This window comes from Mustela nigripes, chromosome 3, assembly GCF_022355385.1.
Source record: "Mustela nigripes isolate SB6536 chromosome 3, MUSNIG.SB6536, whole genome shotgun sequence".
In the NCBI taxonomy this organism is placed as follows: Eukaryota; Metazoa; Chordata; class Mammalia; order Carnivora; family Mustelidae; genus Mustela; species Mustela nigripes.
In genome coordinates, this window is record NC_081559.1 from 113,941,837 (window position 1) to 113,966,542 (window position 24,706).

At 38.8% G+C, this 24,706-nt stretch overlaps 1 protein-coding gene across 2 annotated transcripts in view; it reads left to right on the forward strand.

Annotated features, from left to right (window-relative positions):
- Positions 1-8,002: 8,002 nt before the first annotated feature.
- IWS1 (interacts with SUPT6H, CTD assembly factor 1) overlaps positions 8,003-24,706 on the forward strand; it is a 38,982-nt gene continuing 22,278 nt past the window's right edge. Inside the window, exons 1-3 of one of the 2 annotated variants that reach the window (XM_059394552.1) lie at positions 8,003-8,741; positions 10,771-10,886; positions 24,006-24,703. In XM_059394552.1, coding sequence (XP_059250535.1) covers positions 8,708-8,741; positions 10,771-10,886; positions 24,006-24,703 — 848 coding nt within the window. In that variant the 5' untranslated portion in view covers positions 8,003-8,707. The remainder of the gene's footprint in view (positions 8,742-10,770; positions 10,887-24,005; positions 24,704-24,706) is intronic. The other variant, XM_059394551.1, reaches the window with a different exon arrangement.

The following is a 24,706-nucleotide window of genomic DNA, read 5'->3' on the forward strand; positions in this document are numbered from 1 at the left end:
TTGTTTGTTTGTTTGTTTGTTTGTTTTAAAGATTTTATTTATTTATTTGTCAGAGAGAGAGAGTGAGCGAGAGCGAGCATAGGCAGACAGAATGGCAGGCAGAGTCAGAGGGAGAAGCAGGCTCCCTGCGGAGGGCAAGGAGCCCCATGTGGGACTCGATCCCAGGACCCTGGGATCATGACCTGAGCCGAAGGCAGCTGCTTAACCAACTGAGCCACCCAGGCGTCCCTGCTTGTTTGTTTTTAATAAAAGAATTCCACACATCTCCCCTGCCGGCTGGACTTAGTGACTTGAAAAAGGAAAAAGAGAGAAATAGTAACTTAACATTAAAGATACCTAGAAGATACAACCCTAATTAATTAACCCCAAGTGTCATGGGCTGAAAGGTGCGTCAAATTTCATATGTTGAAGTTCCATCCTCCCAGTACCTATGCACTATATTTGGAGATATGACCTTTAAAGAGGTAATTAAGAGGTAATTTGGGTGGTTCCTAATCCAATCTGACCAATGTCCTTATCAGAAAAGGTCAGGTCCAGGCGCCTAGGTGGCTTAGTACTTTGAGCTTCTGCATTCCGCTCAGCTCATGATCCCAGGGTCATGGTATCAAGCCCTGCATCCGGCTCCCTGCTTAGTGAGAAACCTGCTTCTCCCTCTCCCACTCTCTCTACTTGTGTTCCTTCTCTCGCTGTCTCTTTCTCTCCCTGTCACATAAATAAAATCTTTAAAGAATAAAAAAGAAAGAAAAGGTGAGTGTGGAGGCTGAGAAAAATTAAGGCCATCCCACCTCAGGTTTAGCCTTAGCAGAAGTACAGCCATCTTAGCTCCGGCAGCCATCTCAGACCCCTGTGCCCAAGGGCTGAACTTTCCCTTACTTTACTTTAGTTCTAAGGACCCCCACCCTGCTTTAGTAACAGAGGGGCCCAACCTGCTTTGGTTCCAGAAACCCCCACCCTGCTTTAATAACAGGAATCCCCACCCTGCTTTAGTAACAGGAACCCATAAATTCCCCTGCCTTAACTAAGCTCGGGGTCCAAGTCCCTACTCTGCTGTGTCTGGTATACTTGGGCCCAAGCTTAAGCTTCTCGAATAAACCCTCATGGGTTTGCATCGGTGTTGGGCTCCTTGGTGGTCTCTCGGACGCGAAAACTTGCATATAACAGTGAGGTCACAGATCTGCACAAAGGAAAGACCATGTGAAGAGGGAGAGAGAAGGTGGCCATCTACAAGCTAGGGAGAAACCACTACTTAGGAGAAACTACCTGTGGCCATATTGATCATGGACTTCCAGTACAGACATGACAGTTAAATGTAGTGTGGCATCCAAGATGGGGTCCTGGGACAAAGAAGGGGCATTTGTAGAAAGACAGTTGAAATCTAAATAAAGTCCACAGTTTTGTTAATAGTATGTGCCAGTGTTTTTTTTTTTTTTTTTTTTTTTTTTGACAAATGTGATGACAACTGGCAATATAAGATGTTAATATCAGGGACACTGGGTGAGGGATATATGAAACTACATTTTCTTTGCAAATTTTCTATAATTCTAAAATTTTTTCAAAATTAAAGGTGTTTTAAAAAACAAAGACTCCATTGAGCCCCTATTTTCAGTTCTTTGGGATGTATATCAAAGAGTGGAATTGTTGGGTCATATGGTAATCCTATGTTTAACTTTTTGAGGAACTGCCAAACTTTTTCACAGTGTGTGCACAATTTTACATACCCACCAGCAACTGTATGATTTCAGTTTTACTGGGTCCTCGACACTTGTTAGTTTCCATTATTTTGATTATGGGCATTCTAGTTGGTATGAAGTGGTATCCCATTGTGGTTTTGATTTGAACTTTTTAAAAATGACTGATGATGGTGAGCATCTTTTTGTATGCTTAGTAGCCAATTGTAGATCTTCTTTGATAAAATGTCTATTCATGTCTTTTGCCCATGTTTAAATTTGGGTTGTTTGCCCTCTTGTTACTACTGAGTTGTAAAAGTCCTTCATGTATTCAAGAAGCCCTTATCAGATATGTGATTTGCAAAAAATATCTTCCATTCTGTGGGTTGTCTTTTCACATTTTTTGAAAAGATTTATTTTAGGGAGAGAGAGCATGAGCAGGATGTTGAGCAAAGGGAGGAGAGAAACAGACTCTCCACTAAGTGCAGAGCCATGCTGGGCTTGACATGGGGGTCTCCATCTCAGGACCATAAGATCATGACCTGAGTTGAAATCAAGAAATGGATGCTTAAGCAACTGAGCTACCCTGAAGCCCCTCTTTTCACTCTTCATAGTGATCCTTTGATCACAAAATGTTTTAGTTTGGAGGAAGTCCACTTTATCTGTTTTTTCTTTTGTTATCTATATTTTTGGTGTCATATTCAAGAAACCATTGCTAAATACAAGATCATGTAGAGTTGCTTCTATGTTTTCTTTTGAAAGTTTTATGGCTTTATATCTGACATTTAGGCCTCTAATCCTTTTTAAATTTGTTTTTGGTAATGTAAGATAAGGAACCAGCTTCTTCTTCTTCTTCTTTTTTTTTTTTTGTATGTGGATATCCAGTTTTCCCAGCACCATTTATTAAAGAGACTGTTCTTTTCCCATTGAATGGTCTTGGTACACTTGTCAAAAAATCTATTGACCATAGATGTGAACTTTTATTTCTGGACTCTCAAGTCTGTTCTATTGGTCTCTGTGTCTATCCTTATGCCGATGCTGCATTGTTTTGATTAATGTAGTTTTGCAGTAAATTTTGAAATTAAGAAGTGTGAGTCCTCCATCTTTGCTAACACATGCTACAAAGCTGAAAAACCCTGAAAATATGCTAGGTGAAATAAATCAGTTACAAAAAGAAAAATATAATATGATTCCATGTATATGGAATATCTAGAATAACCAGATTCACTGAGAAGAAAGTTTAGAAGCTACCAGGGCCTGTGGGAGAAGGGAAATGGGGAATTATTGCTTAACGGATACAGACTTTCTGTTTCAGGTGATGAAAAATTTGGAATTAGATAGGGGTGATGGTTGGATAAGATTCTGAATGTAATTATTACCAATGAATCATGCACTTAAAAATGACTAGAAAGGCAAGTTTTGCTTTTTTTTTTAGAAAGGCAAGTTTTATGTTATATGTATTTTGTCATACTTTTTAAAAAATAGTTTTAAAAAATCTGTGAAAGTTTAAAAAAACTCGGTGCAACCATGGTTCCAAAGCAGAATTCTTTTCTGACACACAGGCAGTCTCTGCTTACACATTTTTGCTGTGGTGCTCACCACAAAAAACCCCAGATCCCAAACCAAAACCAAACCAAACTAAGAATTCTTTTGTAAGAATTGGAATAATTATTGAGAATAATTGAGAATTGAATAATTATTCAACCACACACACATAATTACATATTGAAGTGGGACTTTGCTCAGGGCAGGCCACACATCTATGGTTTCTATACACGGTGAGACCAGAGTGAGTCCACAAAAACATCTTTGCTTGGATCATTGGGTGGAGATGAAGCCCGATCATAGCAAATTGACGTAGGTGGCTTCCACACCATGGGCAAACGAAGACTGGCACTTCCAGTTTTCAAATTGTGGGCTACCTATTAGTGGGCTGTATCATTTGATATAACATGATAATATTAAATAGAATCAGATCGATGTTATGTGGATCAAGAGCAAGTACTATGTGTTATGGAAAAACCTAATGGCTTGTTCTCATCCTCTCCCTCCCTCCCCCAACAGACAACAAATATGTTTTTTATACTACTTTTCAAATTTTAAAAATATAGTTACAAGCAACAACAAATGTATGTTATCCTCTCCTTGTCATAAAACATGGGATACTCTAACACTGTTCTGCATTTTGCATTTTTTTACTGAATCCAGCTTAGATATCTTTTTGTATCAGTACATAAGAGAGTTTCCTCATTTTTTTGTTGTAGCTACGTAACATTCCATTGTACAAATGTATCCTATGTAACATTCCATTGTACAAATGTATCATAATTTTGTGATTCTTCCTGTTTGGATATTTTGTTTATTTCCAAATATTTTGCAAGCAGTGCAGCAATGAATAATTTTACAGATATGTAATTTGTACAAGGTCAGGTATATTTGTAGGATACATTTGCTGAAGTGAAATTGGCCCATGTGCTGGGCCAAAGAGCATATGCATTTGTAATTTTTATAAATATTTCCAAACTGCATTCTGTAGAGAACTATACCAGTATACCCCCATAGCACCTTATGAGAGGGCCTCTTTCTCTATGGCCTTACCTGTAGAATGTTAAAGGGTTTTTGCAATCTGAGCAGTGAAAATAATATCTCAATATGATTTTAATTTTTTAATTTTCTTTTAGGGTGAATACCTTTTCATGTGTCCTTTTTTTTGAGATTTTATTTATTTATTTATTTGACAGAGAGTGAAAGAGTGAAGATGCAAGCCAAGGACAGGATTTGGGGCATGGGGGGTACAGAGGGAGAAGGAGAAGCAGGCTTCCCAAGGAGCAGGGAACTCTACACAGGGTTCAGTCCCAGGACCCTGAAATCATGACCTGAGCTGAAGGCAGCCGTTTAACCAACTGAGCCACCCAGGCACGAGTTATTAATCTTCTTATTGATATCTTCTATAGTCTTCTCTAGGGAGATTAGTCCTTGGTCTCTAATAGGAGTTGAAAAAAAATTTTCTTTTCCTAATCACTTATATTTTGGTTGGGCTAATAATGTATTGGTTTTGCCATACACACATTTAAGTTTTCATTTCATTGTTTTTTTAAGTTTTTATTTTAATGTCAAACGTTTCAGTTTTTTATGGCTTTTGGCTTTTCAACCTTTGTTAGAAAGTCCTTTTCTCACCATATTTACTAAGGAATTGTTATTTTGGGTTTTGTATGCTGTTTTAGTTGTTCACATAAATAAAGTTATACCATTTATAGTACTCTGTAAAGTACTTTTTTCCACTTAATCTGGATATCCATGTGAGAGCTAAAGATTCACTTCAGTTATATTAGTGTTCTATGCCATGATACTGTGGTTCAGTGATTAATTATCCACTATTAATGGCTTTCAAGTGAGTTTCAGTTTTCAGTGTTACAAACAACCAGTCAGGACAAATCTTTCATGTGTCCCAGTGACTTGTGAGGCTGGTATGTGTGAGGAAGAGCCAGGGGTGCCCCCTTAGGACATACTTGTTCCATTTGTTTTTTTCACTAGCAGGGCCCCCTAGTGGCTCAAGCATAAGAAGGAGGGACAGACTTGGGAGCCTGGGCTTCTCTGATACAGAATAATGAAACTAAGGAGGCTTCAAATCTTCTGATTCAACAATCTCATTTGACATACAAGGAAACTGAGTCTCATATAGGAGGCCGGTAGCTCGTCCCTGCTCAGCAAGCCCAATAAGCCCAGAGATTGGCCCAGAACCCAGATCTCTGAGCCTCAGGTTGCAGCTCTGCCAGTGCCATGTTTTTCCTGATATGCTGTGACCTCTCATTCCTGATATATTTTTGGCAAGGTACAGTCTCTCAAAAGACTGGCTGAATAAATCTTGTATTCACTTAGGGAATCGTCTTTGGGTTATCAGTTAAGTGTTAAAATGAACTGCTGCAAGCCCTCCCTCCCTTCATCTCTTCTCTGTCCTCAGTATCTTTTGCGGATAAAAAAAAAACAAACAAACAACTTCCCTTTTGGATGCCTTTCCACTACCACTGGCAACTGTGGACCAACTGTGCTGGGGCTGGAGTGAGGCATGGAGATTGGAGAGATGCCAGTCCTTAAAATGCAAGGTAGCTAATGGGGTGCCTGGGTGGCTCGGTTGGCAAAGCAACTGCCTTTGTCTCAGACCATGATCCTGGAGTCCCAGGATTGAGTCCTGCATTGGGCTCCCTGATCAGTGGAGCATCTGCTTCTCTTTCTGACCTCCCTGCCGCCACCAACCTCGTGCTCTCTCTCTTTCAAATAAAAAATAAAATCTTTTTCAAAAAGTAAGGCAGCTGAGACTCAGAAAGACACCCCAGTGCTGCTCTAGCATTTCTCTATTGCAGGTCTAAGGGACAGCCAGTTGGTGAAAAGGCTCTGGAGAACTCTCTGGGACCTGTATTTGCATTGACAAGCATACTGCTTTAACTAAGACTCTGTTTAATTCAAAAAGTGTGTCCTGTTTTTCTAAATATATTGTTGGCTTCCTGAGTACAAAAACTAGATCTGATGCTTCTTTACAGCCTTCAGGATCTCAGCACATTGCTGCATGTTCAGTTGCCTTCTCTCACTCCATTCTTTAAACTGGAACAGTTAGAATCTTTATGTTAAAATTCAGTGATTATCTTCTTGTAATTGCATTGTTTAGCCCAATCACATTCATGGCTATTGGTCCTGTACCTCCTGTGAAATTACAACCTCTTTATGGCAGGATTTCCACTGGGTTCCCATCCACTGAACCTCTTCATGGACTTCTCCTCTATTCATCTTGCCTAACTTACACAGGTATACTCTCACCCACTCTCTTTGGAAGAAAGCTTAGATCCTAGGGTCTCCTTTCTCAAGTGAAAGGAAGTTAATACTTTATTTTTATATCTTTGGTTTCAGGCACTGTTAATTCCTTGTTCTTAGGATTCTTGTAATATTCCCATAGTAGGGTCAGGCTTAGATTTCAAAACTGTTTCTATTACTGGGAAAAGGAGTGAACTATCTTACAAGAAAATGAGAATTTCTAGAGAGAAACCACCCCTCTCTCCTCCTTCCCTTCCCATGTTGATTTCTGGAACCCAGAACTGGGTTCTGCCAGCATATTCTGACTGGCTAAGAAAGGGTTCAAGGAATACCAAAGCAGGGATGTGTCTTGACTAAGGGCGCTTTGAGAATCTACAGCAGAGATTGTATCAGAGAATCCACGTCTCTCAAGCCCAAGGTAGGAGGTGAACTTTCCAGGGCATTAAATTAGGTCTTACAACAGGCTAGACATACCTAGAAATCCAGTCTATGTTTTGCTAACAAAAGGCCCAATGTATGCAGGTCTATACATGCTGGGGTATCTTTGTTTATCTCTACTGGCCCTACTCTAATCAAAGGGCAAGAACATTTTCCACTCTGAGACAAAAGCAAACAAGTAAGAAAATGGATTTTACTTAGATTGTAATAGGGATTGGAATAGGGAGAGCACTCCAGATATGAAGATCAGAGTGCCTACCAGGATTGTTTTTTGCCTTAGACTTTCATAGGGAGAAAAGTGGGAGATTTGCAATCAGAAGTTTCAGTCAGGTGAACAGAAAATGTTTATCTGTGTCTAGCTTCTCAGGGTGGAGGACAGACTTTTAATCTCAGCCAATAATTCATGAAACAAAGAACAGGAAGTTGCAGGGAAAGATTTTCTTTGCCTGGTCTTGTTACAGGCTAACAAAAGGGCCAAGAAAGAACGAGAGTGAGTTTTATTTAGGTGGGAGGGTGGTTCTTTACAGAGATCCCTTCAAAGATACCTGATAGGTCAGGAGGTTTCTTTTTTTCTTTTTTTAAAGATTTTATTTATTTATTTGACAGAGAGAAAGATCACAAGTAGGCAGAGAGGCAGGCAGAGAGAGGGGGAAGCAGGTCTCCCGATGAGCAGAGACCCTGATGCGGGGCTCGATTCCAGGACCCTGAGACCATGACTCAAAGCCGGAGGCAGAGGCTTAACCCACTGAGCCACCCAGGTGCCCCGGTCAGGAGGTTTCTTAACCATTGCTCTTCATCAAGGGCATGGGGCTCAAGTAAAGCTTAATAATGTTTTCCATCAGGGGGCCCCTTCGGAAGTAGAAACTTGTACTTGGTATGGCTTCTTAAGATGGGAGTTAAGTCATCATTATTTTTAAGCAGGCTCCATGCTGGGGCGTGAACTCACAGCCCCAACGTGGGGCTTGAACTCACCTTTCAAGCCCTGAGGCGACACAGTATAACACTTAACCCACTATTCACCCTGGCGCTTCAAGTTGTTATTTTTAGACGGTAAAAAAGGAAGAAAAATGCCTTGAAAGGAAGCTCTTTTAATCAAATCACACCAGTTAGAAGCGCGCCACAGTCGCTGAAACTTTGAACTACAAGTCCCAGAGAGAAGTGCACCACTTCCGTCCCGTACTAAGGGCGGGAATCAAGCGCCTCGCTGCATGACGGGAAGCATACTTAATTTCCCCTATAATGAAAATGTAGTTGTAGCCCGTCTTCATTTTCCAGAAGCATAACTCAAGAAGATTCTCAAACAAGGTGCAGGGGCAGAGAACCAATAAATTAACGTCATCATCTCCATGGGTGACATAACTGGCTCCCCCAAAGGAAAGTATTTAACTGAAGCTGGAGCTCCCGCTCAATTTACCCAGTACTCTCTTTCCGGCCACGCTGTGCGTCATTGCCGTTGCATCTTCTGATTGGCCAGATGATAGGAGACAGCGCCTGCGCACTGCATTCCTTTGAGGGTCGTGGGCAGACGCCATTTTGGCCCCAGAGGTGCTTCTGGGAAGTAGAGCGCGGATCTATACGCCTGCCCGCCTACCCGGTACAGCTTCTTGTGCCGGGGCTTTTAGGTCGAAGTGTTTGTGCCCGCCGCTGCTGCCGTTTGATCCTACGCACCCCCGAAACCCTCTAGTGGAGCGGGAGCCCCTGAGCATCGGGCCGCGCCATCGGGGGTCACATCGCCAGGAAGGAGGTGACGGGGGCGGCGCGGGGCGCGGACACTCCCCGCCGAGAGCCCGCCTGCCATGGATTCGGAATATTTCAGCGGCGACCAGTCAGGTGGGGCAGGTACTTGGGGGACAGGGCTTGGGGGGCGGAGCAGTTATTCAGTGGGGCTTGGCCTCTCACCCTCGCGCGGTAGGGGAAGGAGGCCCCGGAGACGTTCCCTCCTCCGACTTGGTCCGCTGTGGACTGTGAAGCGGCGCGCGAAGAGCCCGCCGACCCGCTGCGGCCCGGAAGTTAGAACCTTGGAGAGGGGATTCTAGACCGAGAGCGGTCTTCTGAATTGGCAAGTTTTTGGCTGAAACTGGGAAACCACTTCATATATTAAGTGCTTCTATGTGCAAAGTCCTAGGGAAGGTCTCTCCTGTTACGGAATTTTTTTTTTTTTTTTTTCTTCCTGTAGTTGCGAGTCTTGCGAGAATTCAAGGGAGCGGTTCAGTAGGGGGTGCGGGATATTTCCTAGATCTTTCACACGGAGATGGGGATGGTTTAATCTCGCCTGCAACCGTGGTTTCCCAGTAAAATGTAGGACCCTCGTTTGAGTTGTATAAATATGTTAGAGTAAGGCGTGTACTTCTGGTACTTACTGGTGATTTTGTACTTTTCCTTCACCTTGAGACCTTTCCTCTTTCTCCTGACTGAAGTTTGATCTTCTTTGTTCCCTGTTTATTCAGTAAACACTGAGCGCCCCCTCCTAACACTGTACTAGGCACCGGAGATACAAGGACGAATAAGTCCTGTCCTAGTGGGGAAGAACTTGACCGTTTCCTTTCACTTTGTGTCCTAGTCCCGTGAAGTGTTACCTGTCAGCAGTGCCTAAATGTCTGAATGTTAATCTCTTTTCTGTTTTGAGTTCACTTCGATTCGCTATATGATAGCGAATAGTGATAACTACAGAACGCGTTTCCAGGCATGCCCTGCTGTTTCGCCTAGAATGTTTGCTTGATATTTTCAACATAGTTTTCAGTTCTTTCTAAATTATTAAATTATTTTTCAGATAAATAATTGTATGTAATACATGTCTATGGTTTAAGTGCTGGAAGACTTGAAAAAATAACAGTTCCCTGACTTTTCATTCTTTTTGCGGTTTTTTGATATTTACTTTCATATTAATTTATGCTCTTTCTTGTTGCATATTTTTAGGCATTCCGTAATGATTCCCTTTGTGTTAGGACAGGATTTTAGCCTCTTATGTTCCCTTTTCCCCCCATACTCTTACTGTTGCAGTATAATTATTTGTTACATTTCAAAATTACTTGTAATTTGACTGTATAAATATTCTTTACTTCTCAGCTGAGTAGAGTAGCTCCTTAGTATGATTTCATTCTTAAACTTTTTGGTTTTCCTGTAGTTGACTGCTTCATTTTTAAAATTTAGCTTATTTTTATTAAACTTCTAACCAGTCTTCCCATATCCTCCAACAGCCCTAAATCCCTCTCACAGTACAATTTTTATATTTTTAAAGTTTCGGTTAAAGGTAGGTAGCAATTCAATTTTACCATTTTGTAACAGTGCAGTGTATTCTTTACTTTAAGAATTTATACCATTTCTGTACTGGAGTTCTTGTGCTCTGCATTCATAAACAAATATTTACTGTGCTGAACCAGGCACTGTTCTGGGCTTCAGGGAATCAGCAGTTAACCAAAATCCTTGCACTTTTGGCCCTTTCATTCAAGTGAGGAAAGACCCATATTAAACAAATAACTTGGTAAGTCATGTAGTACATTAGAAGGTGGTAAGTAAATTCTGTGGAGAGAATAGACTCCGGTTTTAACATAAGGTTGAAGTAGTTAAAGAGCACACTGTTATTTAGAGGTTGTTGATTTGGTTCTTAGTGATGTTTCTTAAGCTTCACATTTCTTTTATGACGTATTTTTTGCTGCCACATATGTCATAATATGTGTTCTGATTGTTGGTATTTATATATAAGTGTTATGGTGTTGTCTTATTCACATTAGCATCATTAGTCATGCTTCGTCAGTGGTAACCTTTGCTCTTACATTATTCTTGATTCATTGTGTTCATTTCAGTTGTAGATGTCATCCATCTTACACCTTAAGTGGGTTTTTGTTTTATTTTTAAGCAGATGATGGTGGCGCTACCCCAGTACAGGATGAACGGGATTCAGGGTCAGACGTTGAGGATGATGTAAATGAGCAACACTCTGGATCAGACACTGGAAGTGTAGAACGTCATTCAGAGGTATTGGCTAAACAACATCTTTGGGGAGGCTTTTCCCTTGCATTCTGTGAGACATGTTTTTATTTAGGAGTTGTAGAGATCCTGTCACATGGTATAGGCTTCAAACCCTGGGAGTAAAGGATTTTAAATTAATAGAGAACTGCTTTAAAAAATAAACAGGGATAGCCTGGTTTCTTAGGAAATCACAGGGAAAGAATTTCAGGTTGGGTCCTTCTTCAGATAGTAGACAGTTCTCATATGTTCATATTGATTCACAAAATGGGCCAGGCCTTTTGGTATTTGAGTAGACCTCCCCATTCCCAAAATAATGTCTGAAAGAGGCAATGAGCATTTGCAAGCTGAAGAAATATCAATTAGGATAGAAAGTTATGGGATTTATCACCTATCAGAATTCTTAAAGGATTTGACTTTCTCAGCATGAACTGTCCAGTGTATATAATGTATGTAATGACAGCAAACAGAATTTTAAAAGCTGTTTTTAATTAATAATACAGAGTAGTGTTGGATCTTGTGTACAGCATTTCAACATATTTGGCCTAATAAACATTTAAAAAACTATTTAATTTGCTTCCCTGGTTACACAGTCTGTACTACGCAGTGTTAACAAAATAAAAATGGGACATTTTAAAATAATTCAGGTATACGTTTTTGTTAAACAAACTGAAACCCATAGGAATGATAAAGATGATGAGATTTTCTTTTAAGAAATTCATGAGCCATATATTTTGTTTGATTACACAGGAACAGAAAATTGTCTGATTTTAAGTAGTAGATACAGTTATTAGAGATTGTGTTATTGATTTTGTCCTTAGATATGTCATGAGTGTACTTAGACATCAAGCAAATATTTATTGAGCATCCACTATGTGTCAGGTTCTTTTGAAGTATCCAGGACTAAATGAGGTCTCACCATCACCAAAATGCTTCTCTTCTTGGATTTATTTTCATAAAGGGGAGAAAGACATTAAACAGTATTTTTTAAAAATTGTGTAGTTTGTTAGGAGATAATTGCTGTGCAGAAAGAAGAAAGTTAGAAAGAATAGAGGGTGACAGAGTAGAGGGCAGGCTCTTTAAATAGGGAGGTACACATAGACTTTATTAAGAAAGTGACTTTTTTGATCAAGACGTGAAGGGAGGTAAAGGAATAGCCATGTGGATGTGTAGAGGAACACACACACACACACACACACACACACACAATTCCAGGCAAAGACCCTAAGGTGTTCTTGTGCTTAGTTTGTTCAAGAAACACCAAGGAGTGTGGCAAGAGGGGAGTTTAAGTAGAGGGCACATGAGATTGGAGGCTAAATGAACTGGGAGAAAGGCTTATCCTTTAGTTATTTTGATGCCACTCAGTTTTTGGTATGCTCTTAAGTATTCAGATTAAATCCTAATAATAACCAATAGATAGAAATTATCTCATAGTGTAAACCTTATTACAGTTTATTAGTGTGTAGGGTTTTATTAAAATTTCTACTTTGGAAAGTAGGATAAGATGATTGACTCAGGGCTTCATTATTCAATTGTAAATGTAATGTAGGCTTACCTTTAGGCATCTTCAACTACTTTTTTGTAATGAGGTGGATTCTAAATAAATAAATGTGCATGCTGAAAATTTGGAAACTATTAAAAACTTAAAGAAGAAAATTAGAATCAGCATACTGTCATCACAGAAATGACTGTTAACTTTTTATATTATTTGTCCTGCATTTTTATTTTCTCATATATGTAATGTGTGTACATTTTAAGTTACTTGAGATTTTACTGTGTATATTTTGTATTTATATATAATATTTTTTATCTGTTCACTTAAGATTGTACCTAAGAATTTCCCTGTGTCATTAAGGATTCTCACTAAGCATAATTTTTAAGGCTTAATATGATATTTTTTAAAATGAATGCACCATTAATTGTTCAACACTTTCCTGACTTTTGACCTTTAGAGTGTATAGGTATTAAAAATGAAGTCTGCTGTGAACGTATTTTTGTTCTTTCCATAGATAATCCCTTTCAGGAGGATTATCCCAATTTTTTAAACTACTAGGTTATAGTTTGAGAGTGCCAATTTTACCCTTATTAATTGTTGAGTTCTGCATTTATGCTCCTTTGGCTCTTTAAAGTGGCTTCTTTGGAAGTGGCTTCTTTTGGATCATTTTCATATGAAAAATATTTTCTAGAAGACAGTGGGATGTTAGAAGAGTACCATTGTATTAAACTGAACAGTGGAGATGACAGGCCCAAACCTAAAAAAATATGTATTAGTTTCCTATTGCTGCCATAACAGTTTGACACGGTTCTGGTGGCTTAAAAGAGATTTATAATTCTGGAGACCAGAAGGCTAAAATGGGTCTCAAGGGGTTAATGGGCTAAACTCAAGGTATTACCAGGGCCATGTTTCTTCTCTAAGGGAGAATCCATTTCTTTGCCTTCTCCAGCTCTGTAGATCAGTTGCATTCGTTGGCTTGTGGTTCCTTCATCATCAGTGTCTGCACTGTAACACCTTCAAATCTCTCTGACCTCTGCGGTCACATCTACATCTCTCTCTGACCCTCCTGCCTCCCTTTTCTAAGGACCTTTGTAGTTATATTGGGCCTACTCAGATATAATCCAGGAAAATCTCCTTATCTCAGGTTCCTTAATTACATCTGTACATCCCCTTTTGCATGTAAAGTTAATAAGCACAAATTTGGGGATTGGGATGTAGACATCTTTTGGAGAGCTATTATTTTGCCTGCCACAAGATGGAACTCAAAACATGGTTCTCCAATAGTACAAAAAGGTTTTTCCCTTTTGCATTTTAGATTTTAGGCTGGTTTTTGAAAAAATTCATTTCACTTACGGTATTCACTCTATGTTTATTTGTTTAGAGCTCTAAGGAAAGTTTTGAAAAAACTCAAGGTAATATTTTTAAAATTAAAATTAATTTAAAAATATAAGATAATGAACGTCAAGATAAGTAACAGTGCTTTGCTGTTCCATATTGGAGCCTGGGACAAAATGAAAAATAATACCATATTTTTAAAATCTTGATATTTTGTTCATTATGGATTTTTCTCCATCATCTGATCTTGAAAATCGTCACTTGTCTTTTTTTTAAAACCGCTTTATTGAGATAAATTTGCATGCCCTACAATTCGCCCATTTAAAATGTGCAGTTCTGTTGTCTTTAGTATATTCACAGTAGTCACCATTGTCAATTTTAGAATATTTTCGTCACTTCAAAAAGAGACCTTTTAGCTATTACCTGCTTACCATTCACACCCCTCCTCCCTTCCCATCCTTCTGCACATTCCATATGAATGGAATTGTATAATATGTGGTCACTTGTGACTGGTTCTTTCACTTAATGTTTTCAAGGTTTATTCATTGTAAACCGTGTGTTTTGGATATATGTCTACACCATACCCATGTATGTTGTAGCATATATCGGTACTTATTTCTTTTTTGGGTAATATTCCATTATATGGATAAACTACATTTGTTTATCCATTTGTCAGTTGATGAACATTTAAGTTTTTACCTTTTGGCTGTTGTAAGAAATTGTTCTATAAACATTTACATAGAAGTTTTTGTGTGTTACTTCTCTTGGGTATGTACCTAGGAGTGGAGTTACTGGCTCATATGGTAACATTGTCCTTTTTTTTTTTTAAGATTTCTCTTTATTCGACAGACAGAGATCATAGGTAGGCAGAGAGGCAGGCAGATCATAGGCTGAGCAGAGAGCCCAATGGGGGGCTTGATCCCAGGACCCTGAGATCATGATCAGATCCGAAGGCAGAGGCTTAATCCACTGAGCTACCCAGGCGTCCCGGTAACATTATTCTTAAATGTTTGAGGAACTCTCAGGCTGTTTTCCACAGTGGCCGTATCATTTTACATTCCCACTAGTATATGAAGGTTCTGATTTCTCTATATTCTTACCAACTTTTGTTATTACTTGACTCTGATCATAAACATCTTAGTGGATATGCAGTAGTATCTCGTTACGGTTTTGATTTGCATTTCCCTGATGAGTAATGATGTTTGTTACACTTATGTTGGTATTGGCCATTTGTGTAACTTCTTGGGAGAAATGTCCATTCAGATTCCTTGTTCATTTTTTTTTTTTTTTAAGATTTTATTTGTTTATTTGACAGAGAGAGATCACAAGCAGGCAGAGAAGCAGGCATAGAGAGAGGAGGAAGCAGGCTCCCTGCCGAGCAGAGAGCCAGATGAGGGGCTCCATCCCAGGACTCTGAGTTCATGACCTGAGCCGAAGGCAGCGGCTTAACCCACTGAGCCACCCAGGCGCCCCTCCTTGTTCATTTTGTAATTGGACAATTTGTCTAAGAGACTTTTAAGAGTGCTTTAAATAGTATGGCTACAAGTCCCTTATTAGATGACTGATTTGCAAATATTTTCTCCTATTACATGAGTTATCTTTTGACTTTAATGACTTTTTGACACAAAAAAGTTTCTAATTTTAATGAAGTTCAATTTATCTATTTTTTCTTTTGTTTTTTGTACTTTTAGTGGCATGTCTAAGAATTCTTCACCAAATCCAAGGTCATGAAGATTTATTTCTGTGTTTTAAGAGTTTCATCATTTTAACTCTTATATTTAGATTTTTTTTGCTCATTTTGGGTTTATTTTTGTATATACTATGAGGTAATAAAACTGGTAAGGGTCCAGTTCCCTTCTTTTGTTTGTGGATATTTAGTTGTGTCAGCATCATTTGTTGAAGAGATTTTTCTTTCCTCATTGAATGGTCTTGGCCCCTTGTCAGAAATTAGTTGGACATAGATGTAATGGTTTATTTCTGTATCCTCTGTTCTAATTGATTCCTGTTTGTGTCTGTATTTACACCAGTGCCATAGTACCTTGAGTAAGTTTTGATATTAAGGAGTGTGAGTGCTGCTTTGTTCTTTTCCAACATTGTTTTACCTCTTCTGGGTCCCTTGCAACTACATACATATTTTATAATTACCTTGTCCATTCCTGCAAGGAAGTTAGCTGGGGTCCTTGTAGGGATTGCAGTGAATCTATAGATGAGTTTGGGTAGTGTCATCATCTTAAGAATGCAAAGCTACTGATTCATGAATGTAGGGTATTTGTTCATTTATTTAGGTCTTCAGTTCCTTTCAACCATGCATTGTAATTTTCAGTGTACAAATGCTGCATTTGTATTTTAAATTTATTCCTGCTTTTCTCTTTGATGCTTAGCAAGTGGCATTCTCTTATTAATTTCATATTCAGATTGTTACCATTTTTCCTATTCTAATTAATTGCATTATGGTCTGAGAATATGCTTTGTACAGTAGCTGTTGTTGTAAATTTATTGAGGTTTGTTGTACAGCTTAGTGTATGGTCTGTCCTGAAGAATGTTTCATGTGCAGTTGAGAAGAATATATAATTTGCCTTTGAAGCCACAGTGTGTCTCCTGTAGTCAACGTATCATTGGATATATATTTTTTTAATCTGATTTCTATCTCTTTTTGAGTGGGGACAGGCAGAGGGAGAAGGAGAGAGAGAATCTTGAGCAGGCTTCAGGCACAGTGCAGAGCCCAAAGCAGGGCCCAGTCTTACAACCTTGAGATCATGACCTGAGCTGAAATCAGGAGTCGGATGTTTAACCGACTGAGCTACTCAAGAGCCCCTCTTGTTTCTGTCTCTTGATTGACTTGTTTAATCCATTCATAATCTAATGTTTTTGATAAGAGTTGCAGTCTGCCATTTTAATATGTGTTTTCTATAGTCTTATCTCTTATTCCAGTCTTTGGTTTAAAATCTAATTTGTCTGACATAAGGATTGCCACTCCAGCTTTCTTTTGATGACCATTGGCATGATAAATTGCTTTCCATTCCCTCACTTTAAATCTGGGTCTAAAATGAGTCTCTTGCAGATAGCATATAAATGGGTCTTACTTTTTTTTATCGAATCTGATACCCTGTGTCTTTTGATTGGGAAATTTCGTCCATTTACATTCAGAGTAACTATTGAAAGGTATGAATTTAGGGCCATTATATTACTGCCTATAAAGTCACTGTTTCTGTATGTTGTTACTGTTTCTTTCTGGCCTATGTTGCCTTTGGGCGCTTTCTTCCCTTAAAGGATCCCTTTTTTACTTTTTAAAGATTTTTTTAAAAAAATTTATTTGATAGAGATCACAAGTAGGCAGAGAGGCAGGCAGAGAGAGAGGGGAAGCAGGCCCCCTGCTGAGCAGAGAACCTGATGCGGGGTTCAATCCCAGGACCCTGAGACCATGACCTGAGCTGAGGGTAGAGGCTTAACCCACTGAGCCACCCAGGCTCCCCAAAGGATCCCTTTTAATATTACTTGCATGGCTGGCTTAGTGATCACAAATTTCTTTAGTTTCTTTTTGATCTGGAAGCTTTTTATCTCTCCTATTTTGAATGAAATCCTTCTTTGCTGGATAAAGTAGTCTTGGCTGCATATTTTTCTTATTTAGTACCTTGAATCATGCCAGTCCTTTTTAGCCTGCCAGGTCTCTGGCCTATGTCTGCTGCCAGTGTAATGTTTCTACCCTTGTTGGTTATGGACCTCTTGTCCTGAGCTGCTTTCAGGATTTTCTCTTTGTCTTTGAGGTTTGCAAGTTTCACTTTTTGTTATGTCAATTTATTATGTCAGTTTATTATTATATGTCAAGGTACTGACCAATTTTTGTTGATTGGTGGGGGGGGGGGGGGTGGAAGGTTCTCTGTGTCTCCTGGACTTGAATACCTATTTCTTTTCTTTCACCAGATTAGGGAAGTTCTCTGCTATAATTTGTTCCAATACATCTTCTGCCCCTCTGTTTCTTTCCTCTTCTGGGATCCCAATTCTAATATTGTTTAGCTTTATGGCATGGCTTATCTCTTGAATTCTGTCCTTTTCATGAACCAGTAGTTTATCTCTCTTTTTCTCAGCTGCTTTATTCTCCATCATTTGGACGTCTTTATCATTAATTGTCTCATCTGCCTTATTTATCTTAGCAGCACGAGCCTCCATTTTTATTAAATCTCATTAATAGCCTTTATTTCGACTTGATTAGATTTTTGTTCTTTTATTTCTCCAGAAAGGGATTCCCTAGTGTCTTTTGTGCCTTTTTCAAGCCCAGCTAGTATTTTTGTAATTCTGAACTCTAGTTCCAACATCTTACTTTTATCTAGACTGATTACGTCCCTGGTAGTCAGTACTGCCTATTATTCTCTTTTTTGAGAATATATATATATATATATATATGTTTTTCTGTCTTGTCATTCTGTCCAGAGAAGATTAGATGAGCAAGAGAACAAAGTCCTAAAATGGCAACAACAACCCCAGAGACATATACCCTAAACAAATCAGAAGAGACCTGAAACTGGAAATCAATGAATAAATGAATGGATGAATAAAAAATAAATAAAAGAGAGAATATAATCAGATATGTGAACAGAATAGAGCAATACACTGGATCCTGGATATTTTGGTCTGTTTGTTGGAAAACTAGATCCCAGGGGTGCCTGGGTGGCTCAGTTGTTAAGTGTCTGCCTTCGGTTCAGGTCATGATCCCAGGGTCCTGCTTGCGGGGAGTCTGCTTCTCTCTCTCCCACTCTCCTGCTTGTGTTCCCTTTATCGCTGTGTCTCTCCCTGTCAAATAAATAAATAAAAATCTTTGGAAGAAAGAAAACTAGATCCTGAAATTGTAAAGAAAAGCTTATATATGTATAAAAATAAAGTTAAATACAATAAAAGGATAGACTAACTGTAATCTTCGCCACCTGAATAGCTTTCAGGCAGGGAAGTCCCTTACCAGAGCAGACTTATGAAAGTTCTGATTTTGCGCACCACTGATCTATCACTTTTGGGTAGCCATTTACAGAGGCCCCCCCATCCGCATAATTTATCTTCCCATATATTGCTTAGGATTCACTTTTCCGTACCTCCTACCTTGCAGAAAGTGGTTGCTTTTCTATTTGTAGAGTTGCAGCTATTCTTTTCTTAGCTCTCCAGTTGAGTTCACAGGTGTTCATAATGATTTGATAGCTATCTAACTGAATTCCTGGGACCAGATGAAACTAAGGTTTCCTATTCTTATGCTATCTTGGACTAGTTGTCTTTTACCTCCTTGATTAAGTTTATTCTTAGGTATTTTATTCTTTTTGATATTAAGGAGATTATTTTCTTTTTTTAAAGTTTTGTTGTTAGTGTATAAAAATGCAACAGATTTTTATATATTGATTTTGTGTCCTGAAAGTATTGAATTCATTGATTAGTTCTTACAGTTTTTGGTGGTCTTCTGTGTATGACATGACATCTGCAAATAATGACGGTTTTACTTCTTCCTCCCTGATTTGGATGCCTTTTATTTATTTTTTCTTGCCTAATTGCTGTGGCTGGGACTGCCACCCCTGTGTTGAAAAAAAGTGTTGAGAATGGGCATCCTTGTCTCGTTCCTGATCTTAGAGGAAATGCTTTCACCTCTCCCCATTGACTTATGATGTCATCTATGGGCTTGTCACATATGGCCTTTATTATGCCAAGATATGTTCCCTCTTTACCAGTTTGTTGAGAGGTTTTTTTTTTTTTTTTTTATCATAAATGGATGTTGGATTGTGTCAGATACTTTTTCTGAATCTGTTGAGATGATCATATTTTTAGTTTTCATTTTGTTCATGTGGTATAAAGCGTTGGTTGATTTGTTGAGCTTACCTTGCATTACTGGAATAAATACCATTTAGTCATGGTGTACTGCTGAATTTGGTTTAATAATGTTTTGTTCAGGATTTTTTACCTTTGTTCATCAGAAATATTGCCCAATAATTTTCTTTTCTTGTTGTATCTTTGTCTGGTTTTGTTATCTGGGTAATGATGGCTTCATAAAATGGTTGGGAAGTGTTCTCTCAGCCTCCTCTTCTGCTTTTTAGAAGAGTTTGAGAAGGATTAGTATTAATTCTTCTTTAGATGTTTGATAGAATTAAACTATGACTTACTAACATCTTTTTGACTAGGTTTCTAAAAGGGATATACATATAAATATCAGCGGGATATTCATGAAATGTATTTGTTCTTTGTAGAGCATGTTGAAAAATCAGAATCATCACCTAACTTTTGTGGTCAGGCAGATAGTGAAAAGGGGAAAATTAAAAAAAAAAATCTTTTTCAGTAGTTATCACCAAAGCCACACATTTTTAATAAAGCAGTTTGAGTACAGATGTGATCTGGCTATTACTAGTTGCCAGTTCTAATTTTTGTTGCTTTACTTGAATATTTTCTTGGACAGTATGAAATTGGCTTTGTGGTTAATGGTCAGCTGATTTTTGTTCCATGGAAAATATATTGAAGGAAATGTGTATTTTAAAATCCAGAAGCCTGTAGATTTCATCTGCGTAGAAGATAGAAGAGGGTCTCACACAAGAAAATAGTATGTGGGACTATTGATGTAGAGGTTGTTTGTAAATGGAGCCTGGCTTCTCATTATTTTCTAACTGTAGGCAAAGCATAATGGGCACATCCATCTGCTCTTGAAGTTGGGGACAGTCCCATTAACCCAGCCTCATTTTGAATTTCATAAGGGTGGCAGGCTACTCTTGTTTGGATCTTTCCATAGAGGTTGTCCTAATACAAGGAAAGTATTTTTAAGGAGAGTACATCAGAGCAGCTAGAATATTCTTTTTGGTACTGCTGTCCTTGTTTACCCTATTTCTTAACAGTTCTTTGGTTCCATCTACATTCTCTTTCTTTGTGTTAGGTCTCAGGCTTTGTCATTGAGCCTGCAGGTTGAGGAGAAAAACATTATTTTGTGTTCTTTTTTGTTAAGCATTGTTTTATGGCGTTCTATTTCATTTTGGTGAATTTAAGTGTCTTCTGTATACTAAAGGTAAAAGATACATTTTTTAAAAAGTGGTCTCTGATTTCAACGTCAGTGTATTTCACATCACCTTTCAGTAAGGTAGAGGTACACGATGTTATGGGGTATGAAGACAGGAATGGTTAATCAGCCTGGCCTTTTCAGATGATGTGTTTAAGCTGAGTCTTGAAGGGTTAATGTTTTGTAATTAATAATAAGGTATTTTGTTTTGAATGGCTAATAGCATCTACTGAGTGATCATAGGCATTGTGCTAACTACTTTTCATTCATTTGATCCTCAAAACATTCCTCTAAGGTATTAGTACTATCCCTAACTTCGTGAAATTGAGAACACTGAGGCTTTTTTTTTTTTTTTTAAGATTTTTAAATTTATTTATCTGTCAGAGAGAGTGAGCATAGGCAGGCAGAGAGGCAGGCAGAGGCAGAGGGAGAAGCAGGCTCCCTGCTGAGCAAGGAGCCCGATTCAGGACTCAATCCCAGGACCCTGGGATCATGACCTGAGCTGAAGGCAGCTGCTTAACCAACTGAGCCACCCAGGTGTCCCGAGAACACTGAGGCTTAAGAGAAGTTAAGAAATTTTCCTAGATGACAGAATAGGAAGTGGCTGAGCTAGGGTTTGGACCCAAGAGCTTTCTGATTCTAGAGAGAAATCCTTGTAAAGAACCAAACTCTTTGTTGTTGTTAACTCTTAAAGTTAAGTTGTACACAATCCATTTTATCTAGAGAGGAAAATGGAAGAGCCTTTAGGAAGAGGCTATTTTTGCCCAGTTTTGAGGTTTGAAAAGGACAAGGTGGGGGGAAGATACTTGAGGCAAAAGAAACAACATTTGTAAAGGCAGGAGGTAATGAAGTAAGTAGTTGCGTGTGTCTGTGGTAGAATTTTAATGTGTGGTTAGAATCACTTGGATTAGATGTCAAAATGCAGATTCTGTGACCTCTTCTTCAGACATACTGGATTAATATTTGGTACTTTTTTACCAATAGCACCCCAGATGATTCTAATGCACATAGGAAGTTTGCGAACTGCTAGTGCAGTGCATAGGGTTGATGTTGGAGAGAGGGCAGAAATGAATCTGGAGAGGTAGTAGGCAGGAGTAGGAGTTTGCTTCATTATTATGAACTCTTATGAACTCTTTTTTTTTTTTTTTTTAAGATTTTATTTATTTATTTGACAGAGAGAGATCACAGTAGGAGAGAGGAAGGGAAGAGATCACAGAGAGAGGAAGGGAAGCAGGCCCCCCGCTGAGCAGAGAGCCCGATGTGGGACTCGATCCCAGGACCCTGAGATCATGACCTGAGCCGAAGGCAGCGGCTTTAACCCACTGAGCCACCCAGGCGCCCCATGAACTCTTTTTTTTTTTTGACAGAGACAGACAGATAATAAGTAGGCAGAGAGGCAAGCAGAGGGAGAGGGGGAAGTAGACTCCCTGCTGAGCGGAGAACCTGATGCGGGGCTCAATCCCAGAACCCTGAGATCATGACCTGAGCAGAAGGCAGAGGCTTAACCCACTGAGCCACCCGGGCATGCCCTCATTATTATGAACTTTTAAGCTTTGTGTGCAGTTTGCTCTTTTTTCTACTCATCAGAAGTGCTTTTGTTTTTAACTATCTGATCCTAAGATTAACCATCTTTTGACTATGGATACTTATATATAGCTTCATTTTATTATGTGTATGCTTGCTGTAAAATTGGAGTTTCTCAAAGTCCGCTCCAGGAGCTACACAATTTTAATGAAACTCAAAAATTGATGAGAATTCCTAAGTTTCACAGTCCTGACCATATGTGATGTCTTTGTCATGGTTGCTTGTTTTACTTACTTATTTATTTATTTTTAAAGATTTATTTATTTATTTGAGAGAGAGCTTGAGAGCAGGAGCCGGGGTGGGGGGAGAGAAGAGAGCCAAAGGGAGAGGCAGAAGCGGACTCCCTGCTGAGCACACCTTTTATAGCTCTGTCTCATATAGATCACTTCCTGTAGGCTTTCAAAATAACATGCATGCTTTCATGACAGTGCATATTAGTTTATGTTGTTAGGATATGTTTGGCTGGCTTACTAGAAAGCATCTTCTTAGGATCAGGCATTGAAACATGTTCAGCCTTGACTCCCAGCACTTGCACATAGTTTGTTGAGTTAATTATTATTCCTCACTTTCATTTATAGTCGGCCCTTGAACAGTATGGTTTTGAATTGTGCAGGCCTAGTTATATTTGGATTTTTTTTTCAAATAAATACAGTACTATAAATGTATTTTCTCTTCTTAATGACTTTCTTAAAACACTTTTTTCTAGCTTACTTTATTGTTAGAATATAGTATTGTAAGAATATAGTATAGTGTATATATTGTAAGAGTATCTTACTATATTGTAAGAATATAGTATAGTAAAGTATACTTTTAAGAATATTGTGTATAAGAATATAGTATAACATAAAAAAATGTGTTAATTGACATTTTATGTTACTGGTAAGGCTTCCAGTCAACAGGAGGCTAATTAAGTTTTTGGAAGTTAGTAGTTATACATGACTTTCAACTCTGTGTGTGGGGGGGGAGGTGGTCAGTTCTAGAGATCCTCCGCCAAGTTGTTGAAGGGTCAACTGTAGTTTCTCTAAAACTTAAACTCTTGTCTCAGTGTTATTAGATGTATGACTGAGACTGCTCCAAGCCTCAATTTTGTTACCATGTAAAGTACTGTTATGAGGAGTAAATGAACTAACAGGAGAGAGTCTGACAAGACATTAGGCTCATAATAGGTACTTAGTATGTGTGAGCTATCCCTCTCCTTGTTTGTTTAGATTTGTCTAGGAGAATGTGTCCTGTATATCATTTGGTCTTATAGTTTCATAGTTCTTTTCCTTAAAATAATTTTAATTTTATAAAACCCAAGAATGTTTCTTTTAAAAAGAACTTGGGTACCTGTTTGCTTATATTTGAAAAATATATTTAGGAGCTAAAATTATGTGAGAACATCAGAGTTTTGGTTTTTTGTTTGTATTTTTAAAGTCTAGCTCTTCAAGATGTAAATCTCCTATATAATTATCTGGGGGTATACTTTACAGATTTGTTTTGGTCAAGTTTGGTTATCTTTTCCCATTTTGGAATCCAAACATGTTAGCCATTTTACAGGTGTATGATCTTCTTTAAGGTGGGGTGTTTCCATATAAGTATAGAACAACAATTTTATATTGAAGTGTGCATATTCCTTTGTTTTAAAAAATTGTTGAAAAATGTCAGCATTTCACTACCAAACATATTTTTGCACTCTCCTAATTTTTCACCCTTAATTTTTCAGAATGAACCTAGTGATCGAGAGGATGGCCTCAACAAAAGACACCATGTGACAGATTCTGAGAATGATGACCCCTCAAATCTTAATGCCAGTGACTCTGAGAGTGAGGAGCTTCAAAGGCAAAAGGACAGTGACTCTGAATCTGAAGAACACGCAGAGCCTCCTGCAAGTGATTCTGAAAATGAGGACACTAATCAGCATGGGAGCGACTCTGAGAGTGAGGAGACCGGGAAGTTACCTGTCAGTGACTCTGAAAATGAGGAACTTCTTAATGGGCATGCAAGTGACTCAGAAAATGAAGACGTTAGGAAGCATCCTGCCAGTGATTCAGAAATGGAAGAGCTCCCCAAAAGTCCTGCCAGTGACTCTGAAACAGAGGATGCTTTAAAACCTCAAATCACTGACTCTGAAAGTGAGGAACCTCCACAGCACCAAGCCAGTGATTCTGAAAACGAGGAGCTTCCCAAACCTCGAATTAGTGATTCGGAAAGTGAGGAGCTTCCTAAGCCTCGGGTCAGTGACTCTGAAAGTGAGGAGCCTCATAGGATTCAGGCCAGTGACTCAGAAAATGAGGAGCTTCCCAAACCCCGTATCAGTGACTCAGAAAGTGAGGACCCACCAAGGCACCAAGCCAGTGACTCAGAAAATGAGGAGCTTCCCAAACCCCGTATCAGTGACTCAGAAAGTGAGGACCCACCAAGGCA